The sequence below is a fragment of the Lithobates pipiens genome, unplaced genomic scaffold (genome assembly GCF_037356315.1).
Source record: "Lithobates pipiens isolate NorthernLeopardFrog02 unplaced genomic scaffold, aLitPip1_a1.2 Scaffold_8, whole genome shotgun sequence".
NCBI classification, from domain to species: Eukaryota; Metazoa; Chordata; class Amphibia; order Anura; family Ranidae; genus Lithobates; species Lithobates pipiens.
This window is the reverse complement of record NW_027507903.1, coordinates 476081247-476108079: the sequence shown is the minus strand read 5'-3', so window position 1 is coordinate 476108079 and position 26833 is coordinate 476081247. Positions and strand designations below refer to the sequence as shown.

Genomic DNA, 26833 nt, shown 5'->3' with positions numbered 1-26833 from the left:
CTTTTTTTTCCGATTTCATTGCAATTTGCATAGACTTCTGTTGAACTAAGTCACAAGCCACAATATAATCGGAGGTGCAAATAACACTTATCTGCGACTTTGAAATTGCGATGAAGTCACACTGGTGTGAACCAGGGCCAAGTCTTTTATTTAGTGTCAACATTTTAATGTAAATCTTTTTAATGTATCATAATCATTTTATAAATGTAAGTTTTACATATTAGTTGTGCTAGGCCATTGTGCTACCTGCTTATTAGTGCTGTATTGTGATTGTGCTTTCCTGTTCCTCCTTCTCTGTGTCTTCCAGCCAGGTCTGACCCATAGAGAACAATGCACTCTCTGGGTGGCTGAGATTTAAAGTATGTGTAAACCCCCTACCTTGTTGTAACAAAACGCATTCCGTTTAAAATAGAATGCAAGGCAAAACATTTGTGTATGCTTTATACATAAAACTATTTTATATGCATTTTTATTTTTATTTTTTTTATCGTATAACCTCTGTTTTCAGCTGCATAGGGAGCTTAGGGGTAGATATTGCAGGGGGCATGTCAGCAGAGGAACAGCAGTACACTGATCTTCCCAGTGAAGAGCTAGGCAGGGGGCGTGTCAGCACGAGCCTTGGCCATTGGGGGACAGGCAGGCTGTGCTCCAAGGTAGACTTCAAAGAAGAAAACTGATCACATGGATGGATGTGCTTCCATGCCTTGGAATGATCAGTTTGAAATAGGAAAGCAGGGGGCTGGCAGAATCGCCACAAATGTCACTCAAAAGGCAGCAATACAAAGAGTAAAGGATACTTTCTCATACAGTTACATGGTACAGCAGGCACATATCAGGAATTTGAAGTGTTGAGTTTGCATATTCTTTAACCTCAGCAGTTGATGAACATATACTGGTATACAGGTTGGGGGTATGAAAGGTCTTTTTGTTTCCTCTGACAGCTTTAAAAAGTAACAAGTTTTGTTCATTGATTGTTATTTTTACTGACACTATGATCATTCCAGTATTGGTATTTGTATAGGTATTAGAAGTATTGGTGAGTGTCTCTGTTCCTCAGTGTTACCTGCTCCTGTATTTGATATCTGTGTCACAACAGATATTTGCTTGTGCCAGTCCATGTAAATAGCCCACATACATGTAGTGATTTTCAGCCAGTTGCAACCACTTTTGATTCACTAAGGATCACAAATATGATTGTACGGTTCTCTCCCCAAACCACCCAGGAGTTTGATCGACGACTGAAATTGAGTCGATTGCAACATTGGGAGTGGTCAATAAAATATCTGTTTCAATAAAGAAGGAAATGGTTATTATGGTTAAAGTGAAATGTCAGAACCTTACAAATGGGCTCACATTTCCACAGACACATGCCAAAATCTGTGGAAAGCCCATAAGAGTGGAGGCTGTTCTAGCCATAAAGGGAGCCAAGGGGGCCCCTCCATATTAATGGCCATGGTTTGGGAATGGGATGTCCAACATATTTATATAAGTTTGATGGTCAGGTGTTCACATATTTTTGACCAGAACTTGTATTATACTTTAGCCTTTCTTTACCCATAGGTCCCTGAAGAAGGTCACGTGTTATTCGACCACCTCAGGCATCCGTTCTGTTGCCTTTCACAAATATAAATGTTCATCGTGGCTAAAATGGCTGGGTTGGACAACTATCATTTGTAGGTATCTATAGACATGCGGTGATTGTTGTCCAATCTGGTTTTCAACCTGCCCCGTCACTGTTGTTTTCTCACATAAGCTTATGTTAAAGGTGTTTGCATGAGTCGCCCTCCTTACCCTGCCATAGTATTAGCATATGAGCACACTGGTGACCTGAGCACCTATGGCTGAAGCTGGATTAAAGCCATTTTTAGGCTTTCAAATCCTGCGCACACATACAGCCTTTCTGTGATGAGCAAGACTAACCGAAATGGTCAATTTAAAGCAGAACTAAACCCATTAATGTAACGGCTTCCCAAAACCGTTACATTGCTGGAGTGCCAGGATTGCGAACTGTCACATTTGCTTGTGTCCTCAACCACTGTCAAACCAGCAAAAAGCTGGTGTTATAGCATGTACAGCACCATGGCAACAGCAGATTAAACAGAGGCTAAGATGGCAGCTTCCTTGGCTGCGAAGGATAGAAGGGTTTAGTTTGGCTTTATTCTGGCTATACCTGGTTTACATTTTGGCAGATTCCTGCTGAATAGAACAAAATTCAAGCTGTGGGTGGCCTTGCCAGCACCACCTGGCTTGAGAAAAGGCAATGAAAAAAAATTGATAGAACAAGGTGGACATTTGTTGGCTGAACAGCGGTTGCATCCAATTGGATGCCGTCACCATTCAGGTATTCAGTGCGGATTCAATCATTCGGTTTACAAGGCTGGACAAAGGACATCTCACCATGTATTGCTAGCCTTACTTCTGTAGATCAGACCTAATGGAGGAAGGAGTGGGGGGCGGGGATTTGGATCCAGAAGTAGTACCAGTCTGAGGTTTGGGGTTGATTCGTTGTGAGATGACTGGGATCCTCTGCTCCCCCCTTGTTAGCACTGTGATTCTCATTGTGTACTGAACTCTTACACTAACACTTGTCTTCTTCTTTTTTACAGAAACGCCCAGCATTGAAAAGCTTTTGTCGAAGGACTGGAAGGACAAGCTCCTGGCCATGGGATCGGGGAACCTGGGTGACATAAAAGGTGAGAAGAAGAGTTTGGCGTCCATTAGATAAGAATGAGGAGGAAGCCGGGCCTTGCTACATGGTATCATGAGATACTTTCCCTCTAATTGTCCTGTGGAGTCCAATGCTGAACAATACTTCATCCGCAGCTCTTCCTCTCCGCAGAGCATTGTCTATTGTCATCTTCTTCCTCTCTCCTCTCTATTGTTTTCTTCTCGGCTCTTCACAGAAAACAGTCCACCCACAACTGTTATATAATTGCCGATTTCCACTGAGGGACTTGTTTCAATTTTTAGTTTGATGCTGTGCTAGTTCTTCTAAAGGTTTGAAATGTTTTATCACTTTGCTGCTGCAGTTCCAGGGAATTGTAATATCTTTTTGCGAGGAGAACTGTTCAGATTCTAAATGTTAAGATTAGTGTTTGTAGACAGACGGAAGAAAATTACTCTGAGTTCCCATATGTAGCAGGAACAGGGATGTGTCCTCTTCAGATCTATTCAGTCATGTTGAAGAAAACAGTCAACAGCTGGCAAACACTGCCGGGCCGCTGCTTGAGAACCCTAAAGGCATCACTGAGAGGTCCATTATGGCTCTTGCTGTGGGGCCCAAGTGCTGTGCAAGGGTCCTAGTACAATATACACTTGCGCTGTACCTAATTATGACAGCGGGAAATTCAGAAGATAGAAAACCCTTTTGAAGGGTTCAGGGGTGCTTCCGCTTGGCAGATTTAAAGGAAATCTGACATGAAAACAAAATAGAGGCTGCCATTGTTAACCATTGTTAACCTCAATCTAGAAAATGCTAGTTGCCTGGCCATTGCACGAGTCTGTGACTTTAGTATTTTCTGTGTCCCACACCTGGAACAAGCATATAAAAAAAAAAAAAGTGGGAGCAACGTCAGAATCCATATCTGAATAATTGTTTCAGGTCATTAACTTGGTACTGAAATGTACTGAGAGGATCAGTTTGGCAACCAGGGAACTAGTATTTTTAGAAGCAATGCTCAGAATGCAATATATATCCTTTTTAAAGCATGTTCTTACGCTTAGTACACACAAAAAAGGGGAGGGGGGGTGTATGGATAACGTTCGATCCCTAGTGGGTTAATCGACTCCAATTTTAGAAGTCCTGAAACTGCTTCTAGGTAGTCCCCACAAAGCTGTAACCAGAGCCTGGTGTTTTGGTGCGCTCTCTGGCGTCTGGTTATACCTTTCGGACAGAGCACCTTTTATTTGTCCCTCGTCAGACAGTTTTGTAACGGTGGCAAAGCACAGGGCGGATATTAGGTGGGGTGCAGCTTTGGCAGAAAGCTGTGAAAACAAGGCTTGGTTTATTGTTCCTGCCGACTAGCGTGACACTGGCAATTACTGTCCATTGTTTGTGTGGGGTTAGCAAGGAGGCAGGATGCAGTTCGGGCCTCCCCTCTGGGGTAGATTAATTTGACATGAGTTCTCTCAGGTCACAAAGGGCGCTTATTTACTGCCTGGAGAATGAGAAGTTTGTGCCACCGCTGGCCCACAAAGGCAGATTCAGCTGCTGCACAGCTGTATTTAGTGAGACAACACGGCCTGTGTACACTCAGCTGTCCGACACTGCTAACAAAGACATTCTGTGCAAGGCCTGCACATAGCCAGGTATTCTCGCCTGCCTGTTTGCCTTGGCACGTTCGCCCTTCTTCTTGTTAGAGTGACTCGAAAACACAATTTTTACTCCAGTAATTCCATTTCACTCAGATGAAGTTGAGAATTTCCGGAAAAACACATTTAAACCTTAGAGAACTGACAGTGGCCAGTGTGGAGTATGCCTATACAGGAGCTGCACCGTACACCAGAGGGGCGCAGTGGGTGTAAGATGGCACAACTGTTCATATCACCCAAAACTGATATTTAGTTTATGAGTGGATATCGACTGAATCGAGCATTTTTATATTATTTTATATTTCAGTAACAAACTTTAGGGCATATAGAGCAGGCACTGTCTGTGTTAGAGGAGCTTACACTGTAAATATCCATAGTCTTATTTATTTGATATATAGCCTTGACATATTCAGTAGTGCTGTACAGAGAACACTGGGCCACTGAATCTGTCTCTGCACCAGAGGAGCTTACACTCCACTCCACTACAGTCACACAATATTATTATTATACATTTATATACCGGTAGTTCTGGCATATTCCGCAGTGATGTACAGGGAACACTAAGCGAGGCACATTAGTGTCTGCACCAGAGGAGCTTACATTCTTTCCCACAGTTACACACTTGTTGTTATGACAAATTTCTTTAGCTGTGACATATTCCACAGTGCTGTACAGAGAACACTGAACCAGTCATATCTGTCTGCACCAAAGGAGCTTACACTCTAGTCTTCCCCACAGTCGCACACTGTACTACCATTATTATTATTATTATACATTTCTATCACTTTAACATATTCCAAAGTTCTGCACAGAGAACACTGGGCCAGTCATATCTGTCTCTGCACCAAAGGAGTTTACACTCTAATCACCCCCCTCCCATAGTCCCATGTTTAATGAATTGTTTGTACGGGAGACTGATATCCTGCTAAAAAAGTAAACACTTAGAACTAAGCCCAGGACCCCCAGCAGTGCAGGACAAGTGTGTAGAATGTCTGTATCCCACCATGAAGGTTCTCCTTCTGCAGCCCAGTAATGCACTGTAAATCATACCAAGGTTGCAGACTAGCCATTACACACACTGCAGTTGCATTCATCCAGCAGTAAACCCTCCCACATCAGCCATTAGAAATGTTTGCTCTGCTGCCGCGTATTTATGAATTGCAACTTTCCCTCTGCATCTCCTAATCAGAATATAAACTGAAAATACACATCACCCAAAACTATGCAAGTTCTTTTGTGTTTTCTTTTCAACAGCATTTCTATCTTTGCTTTCCCAGTCCAGTCGTGTTGGTTGGATGCAGATGTTGCAGAATGTGCAGAGTTTAGGTGTGCGGACAGACAGGATATAACCCGGCATTTATTTTTAGATAATGAAGAAGTAAATGGTATCGGATGGCTGTGATTTCACCTGGGCGGGGGTTTTATTAAGGGGATTAGTCCATCATCTAATTGGCGATAAATAGATTAACTCGTTCTGCATTTGTGAAGTTATCAGCCCTTCCAGACAAATTAGCCTTCCTGCGATTTATTCCGCTCGGCTTGGCGCACCAAGGCCTTGTCAGATCTGGGTGAGCAGGAACAATGCTGAGGAGCCTGTGTAAGGAAAGTTCTCCCCTCGCCTCCCACAAGTGTGAGTGCATGCCGCTGGTTTACACTACGGCTCACTAGTGCAAGGGTGTTCGACCCCCTGCAGGGGTGACAACTGTGCTGGCTGTGACACCCCCTCCCTCCTACAATGGCTCATTCATGTCAGTCACACATCTGTACTTAATGGTGGAAGAGTGTCCACTTCAGCTTCTTCTGTGTCTCTCTGTGGACCTGTCCGTAACTTTACAGGTCTGCATGAATTACATGTCACAATATACAGCAACGGTATCATTTTTCAGACTCTCATTAAAAGCTGTTCTTGATCTCCAGTCAGTGACTTTACTTTGGCTGAGATTTTGTCATCAGTCTGCTGCAAGTGAAAGTATTTCCTCCGTCTCCTCCTCCCCCAGTGGTGAGACTACAATATTGTCACTTTGAGAGGCTGTGACAGGGGCTGATCTGTGTCAGACATTTGTGAACAGAGCCACTAACTGTATAGACACCAACATTTTACATGGTTGTGTCATCTCTGGGTCTGGCATCTCAATCCTGGAAGTAGATGTTGACCCTCTTCTTGGCTTCTTCTGAAGTGAAGTGAAAAAGCAGATGAAGGTTATGTAAGGGGGAGTACTCTGATCTCTGAGAGGTAGTAAATACCTGGAGTTATTACACTGGTGCATTGCTCAGTATGTATGGACCCACTATCCCTGAATTCCAGGGTCTGTGTACTCGCTGTGCCCATTATAAGGAGCTCTCACCACCCCTGCATGGAGTTCCCCAGACTTTACACATGCTGTGCGAATTATAAGAGGTTTCCACCATCCCTGCACTGATTTCCCCAGCCTGTACACCTGCGGTGCCCATTATAAGGGGTTCCCACCATCCCTGCACTGAGTTCCCCGGCCTGTACACCTGCTGTACCCATTATGGTTCCCACCACCCCGGCTGTCTTTTATTCTATATTATAGAGAATGTAACAGGAGAAGCAGGAACACCCAAAAGTAGAGTCAGAAACTTAGGTGGGGCTCGATATAAAACTTCACTTTTGGGTGGTTTGGCCCTGTCTGGGATTTGAAGGTACAGGGGCTACACTGATTGCCCCCCAAAAACTGACCTGTACCTAACACGAGCATAAGGAGTAACTGTTGTGGAAATGTTGGCAGCTGTGTAGCAGCGTTGGGAGTGTCAGTTTGGTATCATTTTGGGACTTTTTAAAAGTGAATATCTGAGGGTAAAATTGCGCTGTTTTTCAAAGGGAGAATGTGCGAGAGATTTTATACTTTTTTTTTTTTTTTTTGTTTGGAGAGTTTAATAGTTGTGGACGTAAACATTTGCAGAGCCCACTGAATTAATACATTTTGCGTGTTACGCCCGGCTGCATCGTATATAATTAATCCCCCAGACAATAGAAATTCTCTGTGATTGTAGAAAGCCAGAAACTCTTAATTTGTGAAATAAAAGCGTCATCGTCTGCGGCACAGCGAGCCGATTTATTCACGAGAAACACACACAGGACGCCTTTGTGGCTCTCGCCGCTGTCGGCGTGCTCGGGCGCTTACTGAATTTGGCTTGCTCGACGTGCAAATCCCAGCAGGCGAGGCTACACCTACCGGCCATGGCGTTTTTTTAAATTATAATTGTTCGTCACCGACGCAGCTCGCCGGCCTTCCGTGACCTCGCTTGGTGAACGTTGAATCCGCGCGGCAGCTGTTTCCAGTTAGGCAAACAATTCAACATCTCCGGCGAGTGCTCGGCTGGTTCACGCTTACCGTGTCCCTGGATTACTGTCACCTGTGTCAGCGGACCGCTACAAGATATTGCTCTGTAGGGGCTGCTCTATGGACGGGGACGCTGCACTGATTGGATGAGACTGCCATATATCCCTTACCCAGCCACCAGACTGTCCTACAAACAGACTGATGGAGAAGAAACACGACTCCACTTTATATTAAACAATCTCTATTCAAATCGATTAACGTGGCAGATAAAATCTATATATCTAGCACCAGTAGTTCATATAGCAGGGGGATCCTGCTCGTGAGAGCTTACAATCTAAAAGGCAAATGGAAGGGTGCAAACGAATTGTGAATTACCAAAGATTTATAAATAAAATGGACCGAGCCAATCTGTGGAGGGATAAGATGATGGGCAAAGTAAAAGTTCACTTCTTATGTAGTGGTGGGTTAGGCTACCCTGAGGAGATGGGTTTACAGCAGTTTAATAGAATGAAGATGGACAGATTGGGGTAGGGAGTGGCAGAGGATGGGGGAGGCCCTGGAGAAGCCCTGGAGGTGACCAGGGGTATAGAGAGCAGAAGGTTTTTGGGAGTAGCAGAGAGGGGATGGAATTTGGAGATGAGGTTGATGATGACGCTCGGGGTAGAGTTGTGGATGGCATTGTAAGTTGTTGTTATTTTGAGTACTATCTGTCCATGTGTATCATATATAGATAATGTGACAATGGTTCTAATTATTATTACAGCATTAAAGGCTTGTTCACACTTGACTACATTTCTAATGCTTAACAAATGCTCCTATAGCGTTAGTATGGGCGTTAGACTGGCTTAATGAGCTTTGGTATGGGCGTTAGACTGGTGTATTAATAGCGTTAATGAGGAAAACCATTCCCCAAACACTCTATGGGCAGTTTAGAAGCGTTCCATGAGCGTTAACTTGTGTTAAAACAAACTCCTATTCCATTACAGGAAATGAGATAATCTTAATGCCCCGCAACTGCCTGTCAGAGCGTTTGGGAAGCGTTGCCATAGACTTGAATGGGAGACGCTGAAAGGCTTCAAACTCTTCCGGACTCGACGCGAAGATTCAGTTTTAACACAACGCTAACGCTTCATATTTTTTTTATAGTGTGAACAGCACTATATGCTGTCCATTGTATCATTATCAAAGGTATTTGAGGGGCAGTTTTAACACCTCTCAAACGCCTGCTTTTAATGCCATTGTGAACGTCGCCTAAGGCTCCAGTCATACTTGTGCGACTCAAATGCTATGCAATTTCCATTGCGACTTAGATGCAACTTTAAATGGGTGCAATTTGGATGCGACGTTGGCTGTTGACTATTGCAAAACTGTTACATTGTTAACATTAAGATGCGGCTTTCATGAGTTAACGTGGCAGTCTATGGCACTCAAGTCGCATCAAATTAGTGCAGAAACCTATTTAAAGTCTCTACAACGTTAACACACATAGATTTGTGCAGCTTCTATTGAAATACATGTCATGTGACTCTCATGCAGCCCAAGTCACATAAGTGTGAATGGAGCCTTATAACCTTTTCCCTAAAGAAATATGAATTTGTCATTGCTAACTTCTACTTTTGAAAATACTACTTGCCTGGCACTTAGTTGCCATTCACACCGATTTTGACAGGTCCTAAACAGATGACAAGTCGCACCCTGTTGTCAGAAATGAAACTGTTCAAATCGGTGCAACACCGACTTTGCGGTTCCGCACAGATTAGAAAAAAGTTCCTGCGCTATTTTTGGCGATTTCAGGTGCGACTTACATAGAAATCTGTGCATGAAGTTTCACAGATGTCATCCAAGTCGCAGTGACCTGCGGATTTAAGTGGGATTTCAAGTGAAGCTGCATTATTTCAAAGCTGCATTCAGTGTAAAAGGGGGCTTACCGTCCCTCTGACGCTGATACTTTGCATCGCTAGCCTAAGCCAAGCATGCAGAACAGGACCTGCAAATTCTCCCTGACTCCCCTGATCAGAATCATTTTGTGTCACTGATTTAGAAACCAGCATTTCTAGCAATGGTTTCCCCCTGTACCCTGTCCTAGTTGGTGGTTCTGTACGGGTCACATGGTTGGAGAAGTGATTTGTGTCAGAACCAATTGGACACAACAATCTTCTTCAGGACATTATTTTCGGTATTAATCTCTGTTGCTGGGGACCATCGGAATATACAGCCTTGGAATCTCCTGACAGGCTTTGATATTAATCACACGTATTGATTACCTGCTTTCCTCTGCTTATCAGTGTTATTTATGATCCATCAATTCTGCCGTGTGTGAGAAGTGCGCTGTACATGGCGGCTCATCCATAAATATTGTAAATAGGATGCTACTCTTTAAAGAGGAACTCTAGAGAGTACAAAATCTACATTTAGCCTGTACAGTCACAAAGAAGTTGCTAAACCTATTCCAACACCACACTGCCCCTCATTTGTTGTCATCCCCTGCAAAATGGACTTGTGTTTGTGGAAATTAAGAGACGGAAAAAGAAACACCAAGTGTTTTCAGCCTCTATTATAACATGTCTTAGGCATTGGCAATGGGTGGGGGAGGTGCATGAAGGCTGCAACCATAATTTGGGAGGAGGAATTTAACTTTGCAGAGGATTTTTTTTTTTTTTTACTTAGTTTAGTGAGCAAATTGAAGTTGTGCTGACTTCAGTCACCCATTAATCATCCTGCTATGTTTCATTTTTCCCTATGCATAGAAATTGAGATTCCTTGTTCCCTATGTGTAGTATTTGTGATTCATTATCCCCTGTATGCAGAGATTGAGTTTCATTGTTCGCTGTGTGCAGCCATTGAGATTTGTTGTTCCCTGTGTGCAGCCATTGAGATTTGTTGTTCGCTGTGTGCAGCCATTGAGATTCGTTGTTCCCTGTGTGCAGCCATTGAGATTCGTTGTTCCCTGTGTGCAACCATTGAGATTCGTTGTTCCCTGTGTGCAACCATTGAGATTTGTTGTTCCCTGTGTGCAGCCATTGAGATTCCGTGATCCCTGTGTGCAGCCATTGAGATTCTGTGTTCCCTGTGTGCAGCCATTGAGATTCCGTGATCCCTGTGTGCAGCCATTGAGATTCCGTGTTCGCTGTGTGCAGCCATTGAGATTCCATGTTCGCTGTGTGCAGCCATTGAGATTCCGTGTTCGCTGTGTGCAGCCATTGAGATTCCGTGTTCGCTGTGTGCAGCCATTGAGATTCCGTGTTCGCTGTGTGCAGCCATTGAGATTCCGTGTTCGCTGTGTGCAGCCGTTGAGATTCCGTGTTCGCTGTGTGCAGCCGTTGAGATTCGGTGTTCGCTGTGTGCAGCCGTTGAGATTCGGTGTTCGCTGTGTGCAGCCGTTGAGATTCGGTGTTCGCTGTGTGCAGCCGTTGAGATTCGGTGTTCGCTGTGTGCAGCCGTTGAGATTCGGTGTTCGCTGTGTGCAGCCGTTGAGATTCGGTGTTCGCTGTGTGCAGCCGTTGAGATTCGGTGTTTGCTGTGTGCAGCCGTTGAGATTCGGTGTTTGCTGTGTGCAGCCATTGAGATTTGGTGTTTGCTGTGTGCAGCCATTGAGATTCGGTGTTCGCTGTGTGCAGCCATTGAGATTCGGTGTTCGCTGTGTGCAGCCATTGAGATTCGGTGTTCGCTGTGTGCAGCCATTGAGATTCGGTGTTTGCTGTGTGCAGCCATTGAGATTCGGTGTTTGCTGTGTGCAGCCATTGAGATTCGGTGTTTGCTGTGTGCAGCCATTGAGATTCGGTGTTCGCTGTGTGCAGCCATTGAGATTCGGTGTTCGCTGTGTGCAGCCATTGAGATTCGGTGTTCGCTGTGTGCAGCCATTGAGATTCGGTGTTCGCTGTGTGCAGCCATTGAGATTCGGTGTTCGCTGTGTGCAGCCATTGAGATTCGGTGTTCCCTGTGTGCAGCCATTGAGATTCGGTGTTCCCTGTGTGCAGCCATTGAGATTTGTTGCTCCCTGTGTGCAGCCATTGAGATTCGTTGTTCGCTGTGTGCAGCCATTGAGATTCGTTCCTCCCTGTGTGCAGCCATTGAGATCCCCTGTGTGCAGCCATTGAGATTTGTTGCTCCCTGTGTGCAGCCATTGAGATTTGTTGTTCGCTGTGTGCAGCCATTGAGATTCGTTGCTCCCTGTGTGCAGCCATTGAGATCCCCTGTGTGCAGCCATTGAGATTTGTTGCTCCCTGTGTGCAGCCATTGAGATTTGTTGTTCGCTGTGTGCAGCCATTGAGATTCGTTGCTCCCTGTGTGCAGCCATTGAGATCCCCTGTGTGCAGCCATTGAGATTTGTTGCTCCCTGTGTGCAGCCATTGAGATTTGTTGCTCCCTGTGTGCAGCCATTGAGATTCGTTGTTCGCTGTGTGCAGCCATTGAGATTCGTTGCTCCCTGTGTGCAGCCATTGAGATCCCCTGTGTGCAGCCATTGAGATTCGTTGCTCCCTGTGTGCAGCCATTGAGATCCCCTGTGTGCAGTGAATGATCACAAATTGCTATATCACAATTTCACTTGCACAAATCACATGCCCAGCCTCAAAGTGGACAAGTGGGTCCTCTGTCCATCCACTCCGCTATCATTATCAAGGCTTCACCCAGTGATGGTGGCAATTGTCATTTTAGGGACACAGACAGAAAGGAAATTTGCTGTTTATCTGAAAAAAAGGACGATGGAAAAGCGAGTTATGGAGGGCAGTGATGGATTATGGGAATGCTAATCCTTTCAGCGATGGATCGTCCCTTGAATTTAAACCTATGTTTCTTGCGGGGTTAATATGCGGATTATAGAGGATAATGTTACTGTTTTTTTTTTTTTTTTGCTCGCGAGTTGTCCACCATCACATGGGCTTCCAGAGAGGACTATCGGTGTTCACGCATTTTATACAGGCATGGTCCACTGTTGTCCCCAGTGTGCAATCCTCTGTGAGAAATGCCAAACGTTTATACGTGGCACCACTCCACGTGGATTCCATGCAGTGACTCCACATTTTAGGATCTGCCGTCTCCCTTCACACCATGCAAAGTTCAAGCTGAACCCCGTTTTATTTTTTTATTTTTTTATTTTTTCTTTCAGCTGCAATATTCCTTATTGACACCAGGCAAGCAAACTAAAGAACAAGCAGGGTCACTTATCCTTCACCTGTTCAGCATTGCTATTACTGACGCGTTTCACCCTTAATATGGCTTAGTCAGAAGTATGACTACAAGCTAAGACTAAACCCATATTGTGAGTTCAAGAGGGAGACGTATCAGCTTGTTATAGGATAGATCTGAGTAACCTTGCTCTTTCATTTTGCTTGCCTGGTGTCAAAAAAGCACTTTGTGATTTGAGGAATAATAAAATGTGCAGCTTGAACTTTACATGGTGCCATGCAGCCATCACTAAAGTGCGTGTATACACGAAATGGCTGCAATGCGGCTGCAGGAGATCAGCAGCATTGAGAAAACAGGATGGAAAATGATCTTCTCTATAATGTTGTATGATCAAATCAGATTAAAGCATGGCAATTGTTTCTGATCCGCAGTGTCCAGAGCAGACTAAACGTCATTTAGTTAGGATTCCACTTGAATTTCATACGAGCAAACATGGCAGCTATTCCCCTCTCCTCGCCTGACATTGTTCCAAAGTTACGGAGCGGCGACTAATAATATATTTAACGTCGCGGACTAATTTCAGGATTCATTTTATACATTTCAATATTTGTACAACGTTAATACGGCGCGGGCGCGGGGTCCTCGGTCTGAGTTACATTAATGTGTTTGACCCCTGCACGCCGAACGTGAGCGAGGAAAAAACTGCCCCATAATTAGAGGAGCCAGAGTCAATCGGTCAATGTATTCCAAGAAATCTCAATTCAATATATCTCACCGTCCGCCGTGTCCCTCCATCTCCTGGGCACATTTTTTCCATTTTAACACAATTACACACAATGGGCTGTAATTATTCACACAGGCTTTTAAGCAATAAACACCGGGCCGCTGACCGCATCGCCGCGTAAAAGGTTTAACCGTCAGATGCACCGCGCAAAACACACATCGCCGACTCCCCTGAAGGCCCGACATGTAAACTTTTCCTGGGCGCTCATGGGCCCCGCTGACAAGAGCCCAGAAAAATGTGATTAAAGAAGAACTCTGGCCTGGTGGATACCTATCTGTTACTAAAATTACTGCGTGGATTTATAATTAATGGAAATAAAGCTGTTGCCAATTGTAACCACTTCAGAGGCTGCTAGGGATCTGGGTGGTGTTGTCGTCCCTGGCTTAATTTCTAGGAGCAAGTACACAGGTCAGGATGGCTTCAGTGGCTGAATATTCCATTCACATCAATGGCTGTGAAGCAAAGGATAAACATGACATTGAAGGAATTCTGTTAGAAGTAGGCAGTAGAAGCAGGCACATTTCTGTCGGGACAGGTTTACTTTAACATGTCTGAGAAACGAATATAAAGCTGTATCTGGTACCCAACACCCTAAACGATGCCATGCCTGCTCCCATATGTAGCATTACATTATATGCAGCTCGGGGAATCCCCTTGTGCATTACTGATGATCGGACTGGCACTTCTTTGTGTGTCCTAAATGTCACTTTCTGCAGGCACATCACTGGTCCTTTTCTGGGTCCATGTTGAATGTCAGGATACTCATCCTGTTCCCCCATGATGTAACGGAACCCTCATGGGTTTTAGATGGTACGGTGTATAGCAACAAGATGCATTCCAATAAATTAGATTATCATTTTTGAACAAGTTAGGCCTGGTTTACACCTATGCAGTTCGCTTTTGATCCGTTTCTGCAGTGCTTTTGTTTTTTTTACCAATTTGTTTTTAGGCAGATTAAAAAACCTAAAACATGGCAAAAAAGCATTACGTGCTCTTCTGCAGCTTCTCCATTGAAGTCTATTGAAACAGAAATTCAAGTTTTTGACGAAATTGCGTTTTAAAAAAAAAGTCCCTGACCCTTTCCTAAAATGCAGCAGCTGAAAAAAAAAAAAAAAGCATAGATGGTGAATGTGTTCCATAGGAAACTATGAATGAACAGTAGTGCGTTTCTGCAAAAAACACGAAGGTGTGAACTAGGATTTTCTGGAAGAGGATTAAAGGGTCATTCGGCTTAGCTGCAGTTTTTGATCCATTTATTATCCACACATACACTGGAATCTGGAAGGTTTGATGACTGACTGCGAGTGAAAGAAAGTTCTGGAGAAAAGGGGCAACACAAGAAGTCCTGGAGGGACTTTGAATCGACCCTGCTAATTTTACAGTAGATGTATACCCTAAAAAAAATAATTATCCGTGAGTTTTCTATTGTTCATGACAATAAAATAATACCAACGTGTTTCAGGGGCTCAAAACTCCACCTTTATCAGGGCTTAAAATGTCAGCAGTAGTTTAAGATAAAACTGTCCACAGATCTGAAATGGAAAGACATTTACAGAGACCAGTCATAAGAATGATGGGTATAATGTATAGCAGTGAACATTTCATTACAATGGCATCTGAAAGTGGGTGGGATATATTGGGCACCAAGTGAACATGTTGCCTATGAAGTTCATGTGATGAAAGCAGAAAAAATGGGCAAGCCCAAGGATTTGAGTGACATTGACATGTGCCAAATTGTAAAGGCTTGACGACTGGGTCAGAGCAATTCCAAAACTGCAACTCTTGTGGGATGTTCCTAGTCTGCAGTGATCAGGACCTTCCATAAGTGGTCCAAGGCCCATTGATACACATGGGAAGCGAATGCTGGACTGTGTAGTCAGATCCAATAGAAGAGCTACTGTAGCTCAAATTACTGAAAAAGGTTAGTGCTGGTTCTGATAGAAAGGTGTCAAAACACACGGTGCATTGCAGTTTTGTTGTGTATGGGGCTATGTGGTCACAGACCGGTCAGGGTGTCCATGCTGACCCGTGCTCACAGCCAAAAGTGCCTACAATGGGCATATGAGTATCGGAACTGGACCATGGAGAAATGGAAGAGGATGACCTGGTCTGACGAATCGCATTTTATTTTACGTCATGTGAATGGATGAGTGCAGGTACGTTGCTAACCAGGGGAAGAGATGAGACAAAGATGCACTATGGAAAGAAAGCAAGCCAATGGCGGCATGTGTGGTGCTTTGGGAAACCTTGGGTTCTTCCCATGTGGAGTCCATACCTTGACGGGTCAGGGCTGTTTTGGCGACTAAAGGAGGACCTATTCAGTATTAGGTAGGTGGCCATAATGTTGTGGCTGACTGGTGTGTACTCACATTTGGCCAGAAATTTCTGTCCAGCTTTACTCTTAGTGATGGCATTTTAAACCCTGATGAAGAGGGAGCTTTGAGCCCCCAAAACATGGTGGCTTTATACTGTTGCAATGGACTCTAATATTCTGTGGAACTCACATTCTTTTTATTTTTTACATGTCCAATGCTTTATCTCTTTTTTTTTTTTTTTTTTTTTTTTTTAAACTCATCTCCTTGCTGCTGGTCTCCTGTTGGCCTTTTCTGCCACTTCATGTTGATATGCACTAGGTCCAGCTATTGCTTCACATTATTGCATTGGACCAGCTTCCTGGTTTCCGATGGTAATAATGGTGGACCATGTCTGTACAATTTGTGTCGGCATGAGCATGTGGCAGGGTGGCAATGTAACAGTATTGGCAGACAAGGACATAATGTCATCACCCAATAATGCCTGAATAAGAACCTTCATGGCAGGATCATCAGGGATTATTTTAATGATAAATATTTTAAAAAGACTGAAAAACGAAAAAAAAAAATTGAACTAAACACATTATGCTTCAGTGAGATTTCAGTGATTGGGTTTATATCTACTTTAATATTTGAAGTTTGACTAGTAAATAGACTGAGGGAACTTCTAAAGTCTGCTGTTTTGAATGTCAGCATTTTGTGGGGTGCTGCAGTACAGAGGATTGGACTCGCTGCTCCAAACTGGAAAAACTCATTTGATTTTGAGATGGAATTTGCATGCAAAATGTACTTGGTGGCTACATTTCAGACAAGCCGACCTAATCGCTGTTTGGTTGTCGGTGGCGGCTTTGCCCATCCCCAGACAGTTCTGGAACATGTGATGGCTTACAGTAAAAGTGGTCAGTCTTAGTTGCACATTGAACAGAGTGAATTATTATTTTTTTTGAGCTGTAAATGTAGCTAAAAAGATCCTATAAAAGTTCTGTATATTGGGTATTCTATAAAAGTTATTCTGATCAACAGGCCTGTACTTCATCTGCGGGGAGATCGCCTCCGTCTTTGGTGGTTAACAGTGAATGGAAACAGTAGCAGCGCTGTGGACGGCCCTTTCACAGCCGCAGTGGAATGAAATAAACGTTTTAAAATGTATTTTTGTTTTCATGATGGGTTTTAATAGTAGTACCTCTGTTCAGTAAGCGGGTGAGCAATCACTGCAGCTTTCCTCCTGAAGTCCCATCACCGTCATGTTTTCACAGATATGTTTGGATACTGAAATGTCTCCTTCCAAAGACCAGGCTTTTTTTTTTTCCTTGGAAAATTATATTTTCAGTTAAATACTGAACTGTATCTGAGCACCACCACCACCCCATTTCATTCATGTTTAATATTCATAGAAGCAAGCTCACCCACCTTTCCATGTCTCCATGCTTTATTTTGTTGGAAAATCACCTTGAACGCCACCCTACCATTTCTAGCAATGGTCCTCTTAAGTAAGGGCAAATTATATATGTAGCATTTACTTTCTGGGATCCATCTGCCCTTAGTTCAGGCATGTATGCAAGAGGGTTTGCTTGGTGAGAAAGCCCCTCCTTCCTTCCTTCCTTCCTTCCTTCCTTCCTTCCTTCCTTCCTTCCTTCCTTCCATCCAGAGGAAAGAAGGAAAAAAAGCCCATGAAGACTCAGGACTGTGATGTAGGACATCATTTTGGCCTAGGCAAGAAATCAGGAAGCAACTGAAGAAATGTGAAAAAAAAAAAAAAGGTTTCAAACAAGTAAATAGATTATATCTTCTTATCTATTTACTAATGCAGACAGTGTTCAAAATTGTTAATGTTGATTGAGAGATTTTAGTTTAGCTTTAAATGAGAATATTAGCAGTTTCATATTGCCTTGGCTTCATCGAGTGAAAACGCTTTGATCTGAAAGCCAGGAGTGAGTAAATCAGTTTTTTTTGCCCTTCTTGTTTTACTTCAGGTTTCCAACTGGGCAGTTTTTAAGTTTTTGGTAATTAAAAATATTGATTTTAATTCATAAACACTCCTAGGTTAAATAATAATAAAAAAAAGGTTGTTTTCTTGACTACAGTAGTGAGTTTGTCTCTGCTCCTCCCCCAATGAGATTTCCTGCAGTAGTTTCTCTCTGCCCCTCCCACAATAATGATATTTCCCTGCAGTAGCTTGTCTCTCTGCCCCTCCCATAATGAGGTTTCCTGTAGTAGTTTGTGTCTCTGCCCCTCCCATAATGAGGTTTCCTGTAGTAGTTTGTGTCTGTGCCCCTCCCATAATGTGTTTTCCTGTAGTAGTTTGTCTCTCTGCCCCTCCCATAATGTGGTTTCCTGTAGTACGGTAGTTTGTGTCTGTGCCCCTCCCACAGTAATGACATTTCCCTGCAGTATTTTGTGTCTCTGCCCCTCCCATAATGTGGTTTCCTGTAGTAGTTTGTGTCTGTGCCCCTCCCACAGTAATGACATTTCCCTGCAGTATTTTGTGTCTCTGCCCCTCCCATAATGTGGTTTCCTGTAGTAGTTTGTCTCTCTGCCCCTCCCATAATGAGGTTTCCTGTAGTAGTTTGTCTCTCTGCCCCTCCCATAATGAGGTTTCCTGTAGTAGTTTGTCTCTCTGCCCCTCCCATAATGAGGATTCCTGTAGTAGTTTGTGTCTCTGCCCCTCCCATAATGTGTTTTCCTGTAGTAGTTTGTGTCTGTGCCCCTCCCACAGTAATGACATTTCCCTGCAGTATTTTGTGTCTGTGCCCCTCCCATAATGGTGAGATTTCCCCCAGAATATATTCCCATCAGCCAACCTCCACTAGAACGCCAGTTTGGTGGTTTTGCTCAGAACTGTCCTTTCAGATATGTTGTTGCTCTTCCAAAACGAGTTATTTTGTGTGGTAACTAAACTTGCCCGGACTTTGTATACTGAATGTGAGTGGAAATTGTGAAGCAGCTCAGAAGCCAAAGTTAATTGTTTTTGTAATGCGGGAAAATGTTTATGAAAGTAAAAAAAATGTAAAATATTTTAATATTTTTTTTTTGCCTTTACTGGGCTTGTTTTTCCTAATGACTAAACACAGCCTTAGAAGTCTGTTTAATCCATTTGTAGACTACAGAACATTTTTGGGACAAATTTCCTTCTTTTTCTGCTCTGAGTAAAGAATCCCGCTGTTGTACCTTGAATGTTTCAGCGTAGAAAGTAGGAATTTGTTGTACGGCAGACAAGAGCGGAGGGTGTCTGGGAGTACGGTGGAAAAAGTGACTTTCATACATGGATACTGTGCGGGATGTTATTGGCACTAAAGATTGTGTAACAAACGTCACCCGTGTCAGTGTCGTTTCTTGTCACTTGCTCCTCTGGTTTTGTAAAAGACAGCAAAACTGTTTTGTGAAACTTCTGGAAAAAGGAAAATGTGTCTTCTGTGTTAATCCTTAATGGCAACTGTAGATTATTACACCAGATTGGAATATGGAAAATTATTATATTGTGTGTGTAATATAATGCATTTTTACAAATGGAGAAAAATATGATTTTGTTGTCTTGTAGTAATTTTGTGATATAGTCCTGATTTATTCCCCTAGGTATATACAGGTGTGTGTGTCTTTATGCATTTAGATGTATTTCATCTTCCTGCTTGATGCTGAAATAAAAGGTCCTCAGTTGAGTGCTGACACCTAGTGGGGAGAGACTGTGAAAAATGAATGTTTTACATGCTTTGAGCATTGTTTATATCTTTCTAAGTTCTAAGTTGTTTTGTGATTTCGAGTTTACAGACACAAATGAACAATTGCAAATATAAAGCGTGACGGATGAAGAAAGTCATCCAGAAATATATAGGAGATATTGTATATTGAGTTATCACTCAGTATCATAACATATTGTAAACACTGGTGATGGGCAATACTGCAGCCAGTTGTATATTAACCTGATGATACATCACTAATATATCATTTTTGGGTGTTCCATAAAATTTTAGACCTGGTTAAAAAAATAAAAAATAAAACTCAGAGTAAATTAATGTAAACAAACAAAAAAATTTAATTAAAAAAATCTATGCTATTTCTATGTAAGTGTTTGGTACAAGCTATTAAAAGCATTAACATATGTATCAAAAAGGTGCAGCAGGCATGCAAAGTAATTGGTTTTTGTTTATATTTTTATAAACTGTGTTTAGTTATTAAAAGTACCCAGGAATTTCCTTTGCACTAGTAGTAATATTCAAAATAGTATCCGTAGTAATACTGGTATTAGTGGTAGCAGTAGTTGTATTAAAATTAGTAATGACATTGATGATAGTACTAGTAGTGCTATTAACAATGGTTGTAGTGGTAATAGTAATGATGATGATGGTAGTACTAGTAGTGCTAGTAACAATTGGTTTTAGTGGTAATATTATTAATGATGGTAGTACTAGTAGTGCTATTAACAATGGTTTTAGTGGTAATATTAGTAATGATGGTGGTGGTGGTAGTACTAGTAGTGCTATCAATAATGGTTTTATTGTTAATAGTATTAGTAATGATGGTGGTGGTAGTACTAGTAGTGCTATTAACAATGATTTTATTGGTAATAGTATTAGTAATGATGGTGGTAGTACTATAGTAATGATAATAGTGGTGTTAATTGTGGTGGTAATAGTGCTATTACCAATGGTGTTAGTAGTAATAGTATTAGTGGTGGTGGTAGTAGTAGTACCATTCGTAGTAATAGTAATCATAATGGTAGTACTGGTAGTAGTAATAGTATTCACAGTAGTATTAGGAGTGGTGTTGGTACTGGTAGGAGGAGTGGTGGCGGTACTCCAGTTTCATTCAGTGTAGAACTTTTTTTTTTTTTCTAATTTAGAACTAGTCTGCGTTTGTGTGCGAGGGACAGGGACACTTTGAGTATGTGAGGACAGTCCCTTTAACTCTCCCCTCTTTTCCCCCCCATAGGGACCCCTGAGAGCCTGGCAGAGAAGGAGCGGCAGTTGATGGCAATGATCAATCAGCTGACCAGTCTTCGGGAACAGCTGCTGGCAGCCCACGATGAGCAGAAGAAACTGGCCGCCTCGCAAATGGAGAAACAGCGCCAGCAGATGGAGCTGGCCAAACAGCAGCAAGAACAGGTGAGACCTGGCAATCGATTTATATCCGCTGTCAGACCCCATGTCCCTGGATGTCGGCACGGTGTCCTGCTATGTAAAAAGACCCCTACCGTGCAGGGAGGTTCAATCAATATCCCTTGTGACCAGACAGGTAGTAGCTCGATGTGCACCATCCCTTAGCAGCGGCTTCTGTTTACATCTCCCTCCAAATTTCCAAAGCTGCATGTGGCATGCCTTAAAGATTTGCTCCACCCAGAACTAATATTTCCCTGTCTAAGGGATGATGGTGAGACCTCTACACAAAGTTCCAGTGTCTGCACCCTTGCTGTGGCTATTAGGAGGGGCTCTGCAGCAGTAGGAGTGGGAACACCCCAAGGGGGGCGGAAATGGAGCCAAAAACTACAGACGTGAAATCTTACTTCTGGAGTACCCAGATATAAGAAGCCCGCCAGCCTTCACCCAAGTTAATTTTCACATGGACATATACATTTTATACTGATTTGTAATGTGAATACACAGCTTTCATTGCCTTCTCCCTCTGTAATTCTAATCTTTCACTAAGCAATAAGTGGAGGGAGAAAGACACCCTTTATGAGCCAGCAATTCTTTTTCTATAGGGTTCCCACCTCCTAACTTCTGCCTGAACTCTGTATCCTGGGTAAGCGCCATCACTGTCTTCTAGGACCTGAAACAGCACTGTCAGGCGTTTAGCTTCTGTAACTAACTTCAAGAGAAAATGAGTGGAGACAGAAGGCGCCTATCACTCTTACTTTCTGCCTTCTCTCCCTCCGCCCTGTGTTGTGCATTTTGTGTTTCTTAATAGTTCCCCCACAGATTATGATAATTATAATACAGGATTTATATAGAGCCAACAGTTTACACAGCACTTTACAATATAAAAAGGAGACCATACGGTTACAATACAATAAAATACAAAAGAGTTAAGAGGGCCCTGCTCATAAGAGCTTATAATCCAATAGGGTGAGACAAGTGGTACAAAAGGGGGATGAGCTGATGGAAGCGATAAAAGATTAATTGGAGGCGTGATAGGCAAATATAACCTGAATCTAAATCTCTCCCCAGATTGCCAGACAACAGCAACAACTATTGCAGCAACAGCATAAAATCAATTTACTGCAGCAACAAATCCAGGTAAGACATCATTTGTTACATCTTCCTTGCTGTGCTGTAATTGGCTGCCTTCACCCATATTGTTTAGAGTTCTGAAGGAACCACAAATCCCAGCGCCCCCTACCCTGCACATCTTCAAGTTGTTGTGTGCCTGTCCTGACTCTAGTGTCCTGGTTCCTAACCTGTGGCCTGGGGCACACATGCAGACCTTTGATGTTTGAGATCTGGCCTGAGGGCCCCAGCAGTCAATGGTGCAAGGATTGATTTGTAAAGGTGCTTTTAATAACCATGATCTCTAGCAGTTTCATGTTAGATGTCCACAGTCTCCAACCATTCCTGTAAAACATTCTCTGACTACTTCCTCTAGCAAGTCTTCAGTCTGACATTTTTCTGTAGCAATACATTTAATAAATATTATATTTGGCCTTGTGGAGACATCAGGGACCACATTTGAGGCCCCCTATACCTTGTAAATTGACAACTACTGTTATAGTGTGTTATATAAAGTAAGGTGCGGAGTGGGAGTTGCTTTGACTTTTTGGAATCTTTTAGAGCATCACTTAGAATCCACGCTTCCTGTAAATCAGCAGGGTACATGTCAGCTTTGCTAAATTACTTTTTTTGGGTTAAAAAAAATGTTCCTCCTTGCCTTAAAGAGAATTGGCTGCTCTCTAAAGCTTGGACATCGTTAAGCACATTTGCATTGTGGGCTTTTCATGTCATTAGAAAATGCAGCGTTAAAGTGGAACTAGGGTTCACAATACCTATCGCTACGCCAATAGTCTGAAGCCTGCCAGGTCTGGATGCTAGTCTTCAGCTATCATGACTGGTGCGAGATAACATAATCCTACACATGCGCAGGCATTCCGTGTGCTAGGAATTTCGACAAAGCTGCGCATGTGTTGTTCAGTGTATGTTTTAAAGTGGAACTACACTGCATCTGAGCACCACAAACCAAAAACACTATTTAATAAATTTTTAGTATTCAAAGCAAACTCCCCACATCCATCCAAGTTTTCATGCTTTATTTTGTTGAGAAATCACTTTAAAAAAACAATCCCTAGCATTTCTGGCCCTTGCCATCTTGGGTAAGGGCAGATGATTCATGTAGTATTTACTTCCTGGGATCCATCTGCCCTTAGGTCAAGCGTGCATGCAGGAGAATGCTTTTCTGAGAAAGCTCCTCTTCCTCTTCTCCTCTCCTGAAGACTCCTGGGATGTATGACATAATTTGCTTAGGCAAGAAACCAGGAAGTAACTGAAGAAATGTGTAAAAAAAAAAAAAAAAAAAAAAAAAAAAGTTTTTAAAGCAGTTCTGCACCTTAAAAAAAAAATATTAAAAGCCGGCAGCTACAAATATTGCAGCTGCTGACTTTTAATAAATTGACACTTACCGTATATACTCGAGTATAAGCCGAGATTTTCAGCCTCTTTTTTGAGGCTGAAAGTGCCCCCCTCGGCTTATACTCGAGTCATCGCTGTCTGCCCGCTCGATCAGCGTGTCGAGCAGACAGACAGCGGCCATTCTATAATTCAAAAGCCGCGCCTCCGGCTCCGCCTTCGCCTGTGATAGGCGGAACACTGAATTTCCCAGCAGCCTGTGTTCCGCCTATCACGGACATCGTATCATCCTCGTACTACGGACGAGGATGATACGATGTCCGTGATAGGCGGAACACAGGCTGCTGGGAAATTCAGTGTTCCGCCTATCACAGGCGAAGGCGGCGGCGCAGCTTTTGAATTTTACAATGGCCGCCGAGGCGCCGACGAAGAGGGCACGGGACGGAGGCAAGGCAAGGCACGGCACGGGACGGGACGGGACGGGACGGAGGCAAGGCACGGCGGCAAGGCACGGGACGGAGGCAAGGAGGCAAGGCACGGGACGGAGGCTCGGGACAAAGGCTCGGGACACAGGTAGGCTGGACACACACACACACACACACACACACACACACACACACACACACACACACACACACACACACACACACATGGATGGAGACACACACACACACAGGGATGGATGGATACACACACACACAGGGATGGATGGAGACACACACGGATGGATGGATGGAGACACACACACACAGGGATGGATGGATGGAGACACACACACACAGGGATGGATGGATGGATGGACACACACACACACAGGGATGGATGGACGGACACACAGGGATGGACGGACACACAGGGATGGACGGACACACAGGGATGGACGGACACACACACAGGGATGGACAGGCATGTCTCACCCTCGGCTTATACACGAGTCAATAAGTTTGCCAGTTTTTTTGGGGGTAAATTGGGGGCCTCGGCTTATATTCGGGTCGGCCTATACTCGAGTATATACGGTACCTGTCCCAGGGTCCAGTGATGTCGGTGGCAGATGATGAGCGATCGCTCATCTCTCTGCTGCCCACGCCGCCATCATCTGACAAGGAATCGGGAAGTGAAGCGTTGCGGCTTCACTGCCCGGTTCCCTACTGCGCATGCGCGAGTCGCTCTGCGCGTCTCTGCTGGTCCCCGCTGTTTCTTGGGAACTGTGTGTTTTCCAGAACCCCGCGGGGGGGGGGGGGGGGGGGGGGCGGGCATCTGCAGTGGTCTGTCCCGGAAGTGGGTGCAGATACCTGGATTCTGGATCCAGGTAACTGCACCCCCTCCCCCCTGAAAGGTGCCGATTGTGGCACCGGAGGGGGGGAGGGATCAGATTAGTGGAACTTCCACTTAAGGGGGGAGAACCACTTTTAAAGGAGTTGTAAAGGCAGAAGGTTATTTTTATCTTCATGCATGAAGATAAAAAAAAACTGTGTGAAGCAGCCAACCCAGCACTCCTCTAATTATTACCCGAGCCCCATCTCTCTCTCCAGTGATGTCCATGAATGTCTAAACTGTCCAGGACACTCCTCCTGATTGGCTGAGACACAGCAGCGCCGCCGTTGGCTCTCTCTGCTGTCCAAAGTCAGCCAGAGCTGTGACTCTGCTCCAGTGTCATCATAGGAAGCGCCTCACTGTGGAGGCACTCGATTGTAGGGAGGGCCCAGGAGCACCAGATGGGAACCTGAGAAGAGGAGGATCTGGGCTGCCCTGTGCAAAGCCAACTGCACAGAGCAGGTAAGTATGACATGTTTGTTATTAAAAAAAAAAAAAAAAGACTTTACAGTCACTTTAAAAAAAAAGTAAGTATGATATACTTTCCTATCCATTTACTAATTCTAGCAGCATGAAGATTAAAAATAATGTTGATTGGGAGGGTGTTGCATATGATTTGAATAGTAATGCAGTGTGATTCCTGTCCCAATTGCATGCGGTGTCCTGCACCACACAAGTGTGAACCCAGGCTAAGGCTGCATTCACATCTTAACAAAGCGTGATTTATTTTTATTTTTTTTCACAAGATGTACGGCACGCCTTTTCCTGCACATTTGGGTGTGTTTGTCCAAAACACAAGCAAACATTCACCATAGGTGAATCTTTTAGTTCCATATGTTGTAAATGACAATGATTAATTTACCACCAGCGAACATTTTGGCCACAGCCCCTGCTTCCAAGCTCAGTGTCTGCCGGTATCTTTGAATGTGGGTGCAGCTTGTTTGCTAGAATGAAGCTCTTTCCAGGTGATATGCATCAGTGAGGATGTTCTGGGTGAGGCGTAACTGTGCAGAACAATAAAGTTTTGCAAAAAACGAATCTTGGAGGCCTCTTTGCTCTTGATACAGTGCAAGAATCCAGTTGATTGACATGTCCGTGTATGTGATCGAATGTTCACAATCTCTGAACCTAGATCTAACCATCTGTTCACTAATGTGCACTGCGTACGTGTTGTCCTCGTTTGCTGTGCTCACTGAACATTTGGTTAATGTAGTTGTTATGACTTTGATTTCTGTAAGGTGCGCATATGAATGTGCACCCCATGTTTTCTTTTAAATAAACTGAAAAAAATGTGACCATCTAACCTGCATGTCACGATATATGTGAGGTTTTTTCCAGGTTGTTTTGCACATAAAATACTAATGGCGTTTAGGTAGACCCAAAAATAAATTGGAGAAAACCACGTTTTTATTTCCAGCAGGTCTCGGCATAGCTGGAGTGTACATCTGATAGCATACCATACTTGTAAGTAAATCCAGCACATATTTACTATAGCCTAGTCACAAACTAATGATAAAACTCACAAATGTAGATCGTGCATCCGCACAACATTGACACGTGATCAAACGCACATACCTGTTAGTAAATCAGAATGTTGTTAGCAATGTTTTCCTTTAGGCTCATAATGAGGAAATTCCTGGCGGTCAGCCTACCAACCGGAGCAGAACCTAAATAGTTTTTCAAAGACCCGGGTCTGAAAGTTTTTTTTTTTCTTCGGAAACCGTGAAAAAAAAAAGAAACGAGCCGTAGAAACAGAACGGGCCCTTGTTGTGCCGGGCCCTCACCTTGGCAGACCCCATCTATCAGTCCACGGCTCAGACAAACCCAGAGTTTCAAATAAACAGGCTGAAATTTATTGTTCAGGAAGTGGTGTAATTCACCTCATGGAACATTGACGTTGAATGATTATGTTCTACAAGGAGCAGACAAAGGGGGCTCTGTGCGGCCCCTGCCAGGTTCCTTCATTAACTTTTTTTTTCTCTCTCTCCCTCAGCATTGTCATTGTGTAGTAAGAACATTAGCGGGAGGGAACGCTGTAAGGGAGCAATTCAAAAATATTCTCATATGACCCATTTTATTTCTTGAAAACTGAAAAGACCAAAATATTGGAACCCATTTTTGATTTTTTTT

At 43.5% G+C, this 26833-nt stretch overlaps 1 protein-coding gene across 5 annotated transcripts in view; it reads left to right on the top strand.

The window, feature by feature from the left end:
- SOX5 (SRY-box transcription factor 5) overlaps positions 1-26833 on the top strand; it is a 282904-nt gene that overhangs the window by 140154 nt on the left and 115917 nt on the right. For all 5 annotated transcript variants that reach the window (XM_077468726.1, XM_077468727.1, XM_077468729.1 and 2 more), the window contains 3 exons: positions 2607-2693; positions 20766-20938; positions 22001-22069. In XM_077468726.1, the coding sequence (XP_077324852.1) occupies positions 2607-2693; positions 20766-20938; positions 22001-22069 (329 nt within the window). The remainder of the gene's footprint in view (positions 1-2606; positions 2694-20765; positions 20939-22000; positions 22070-26833) is intronic.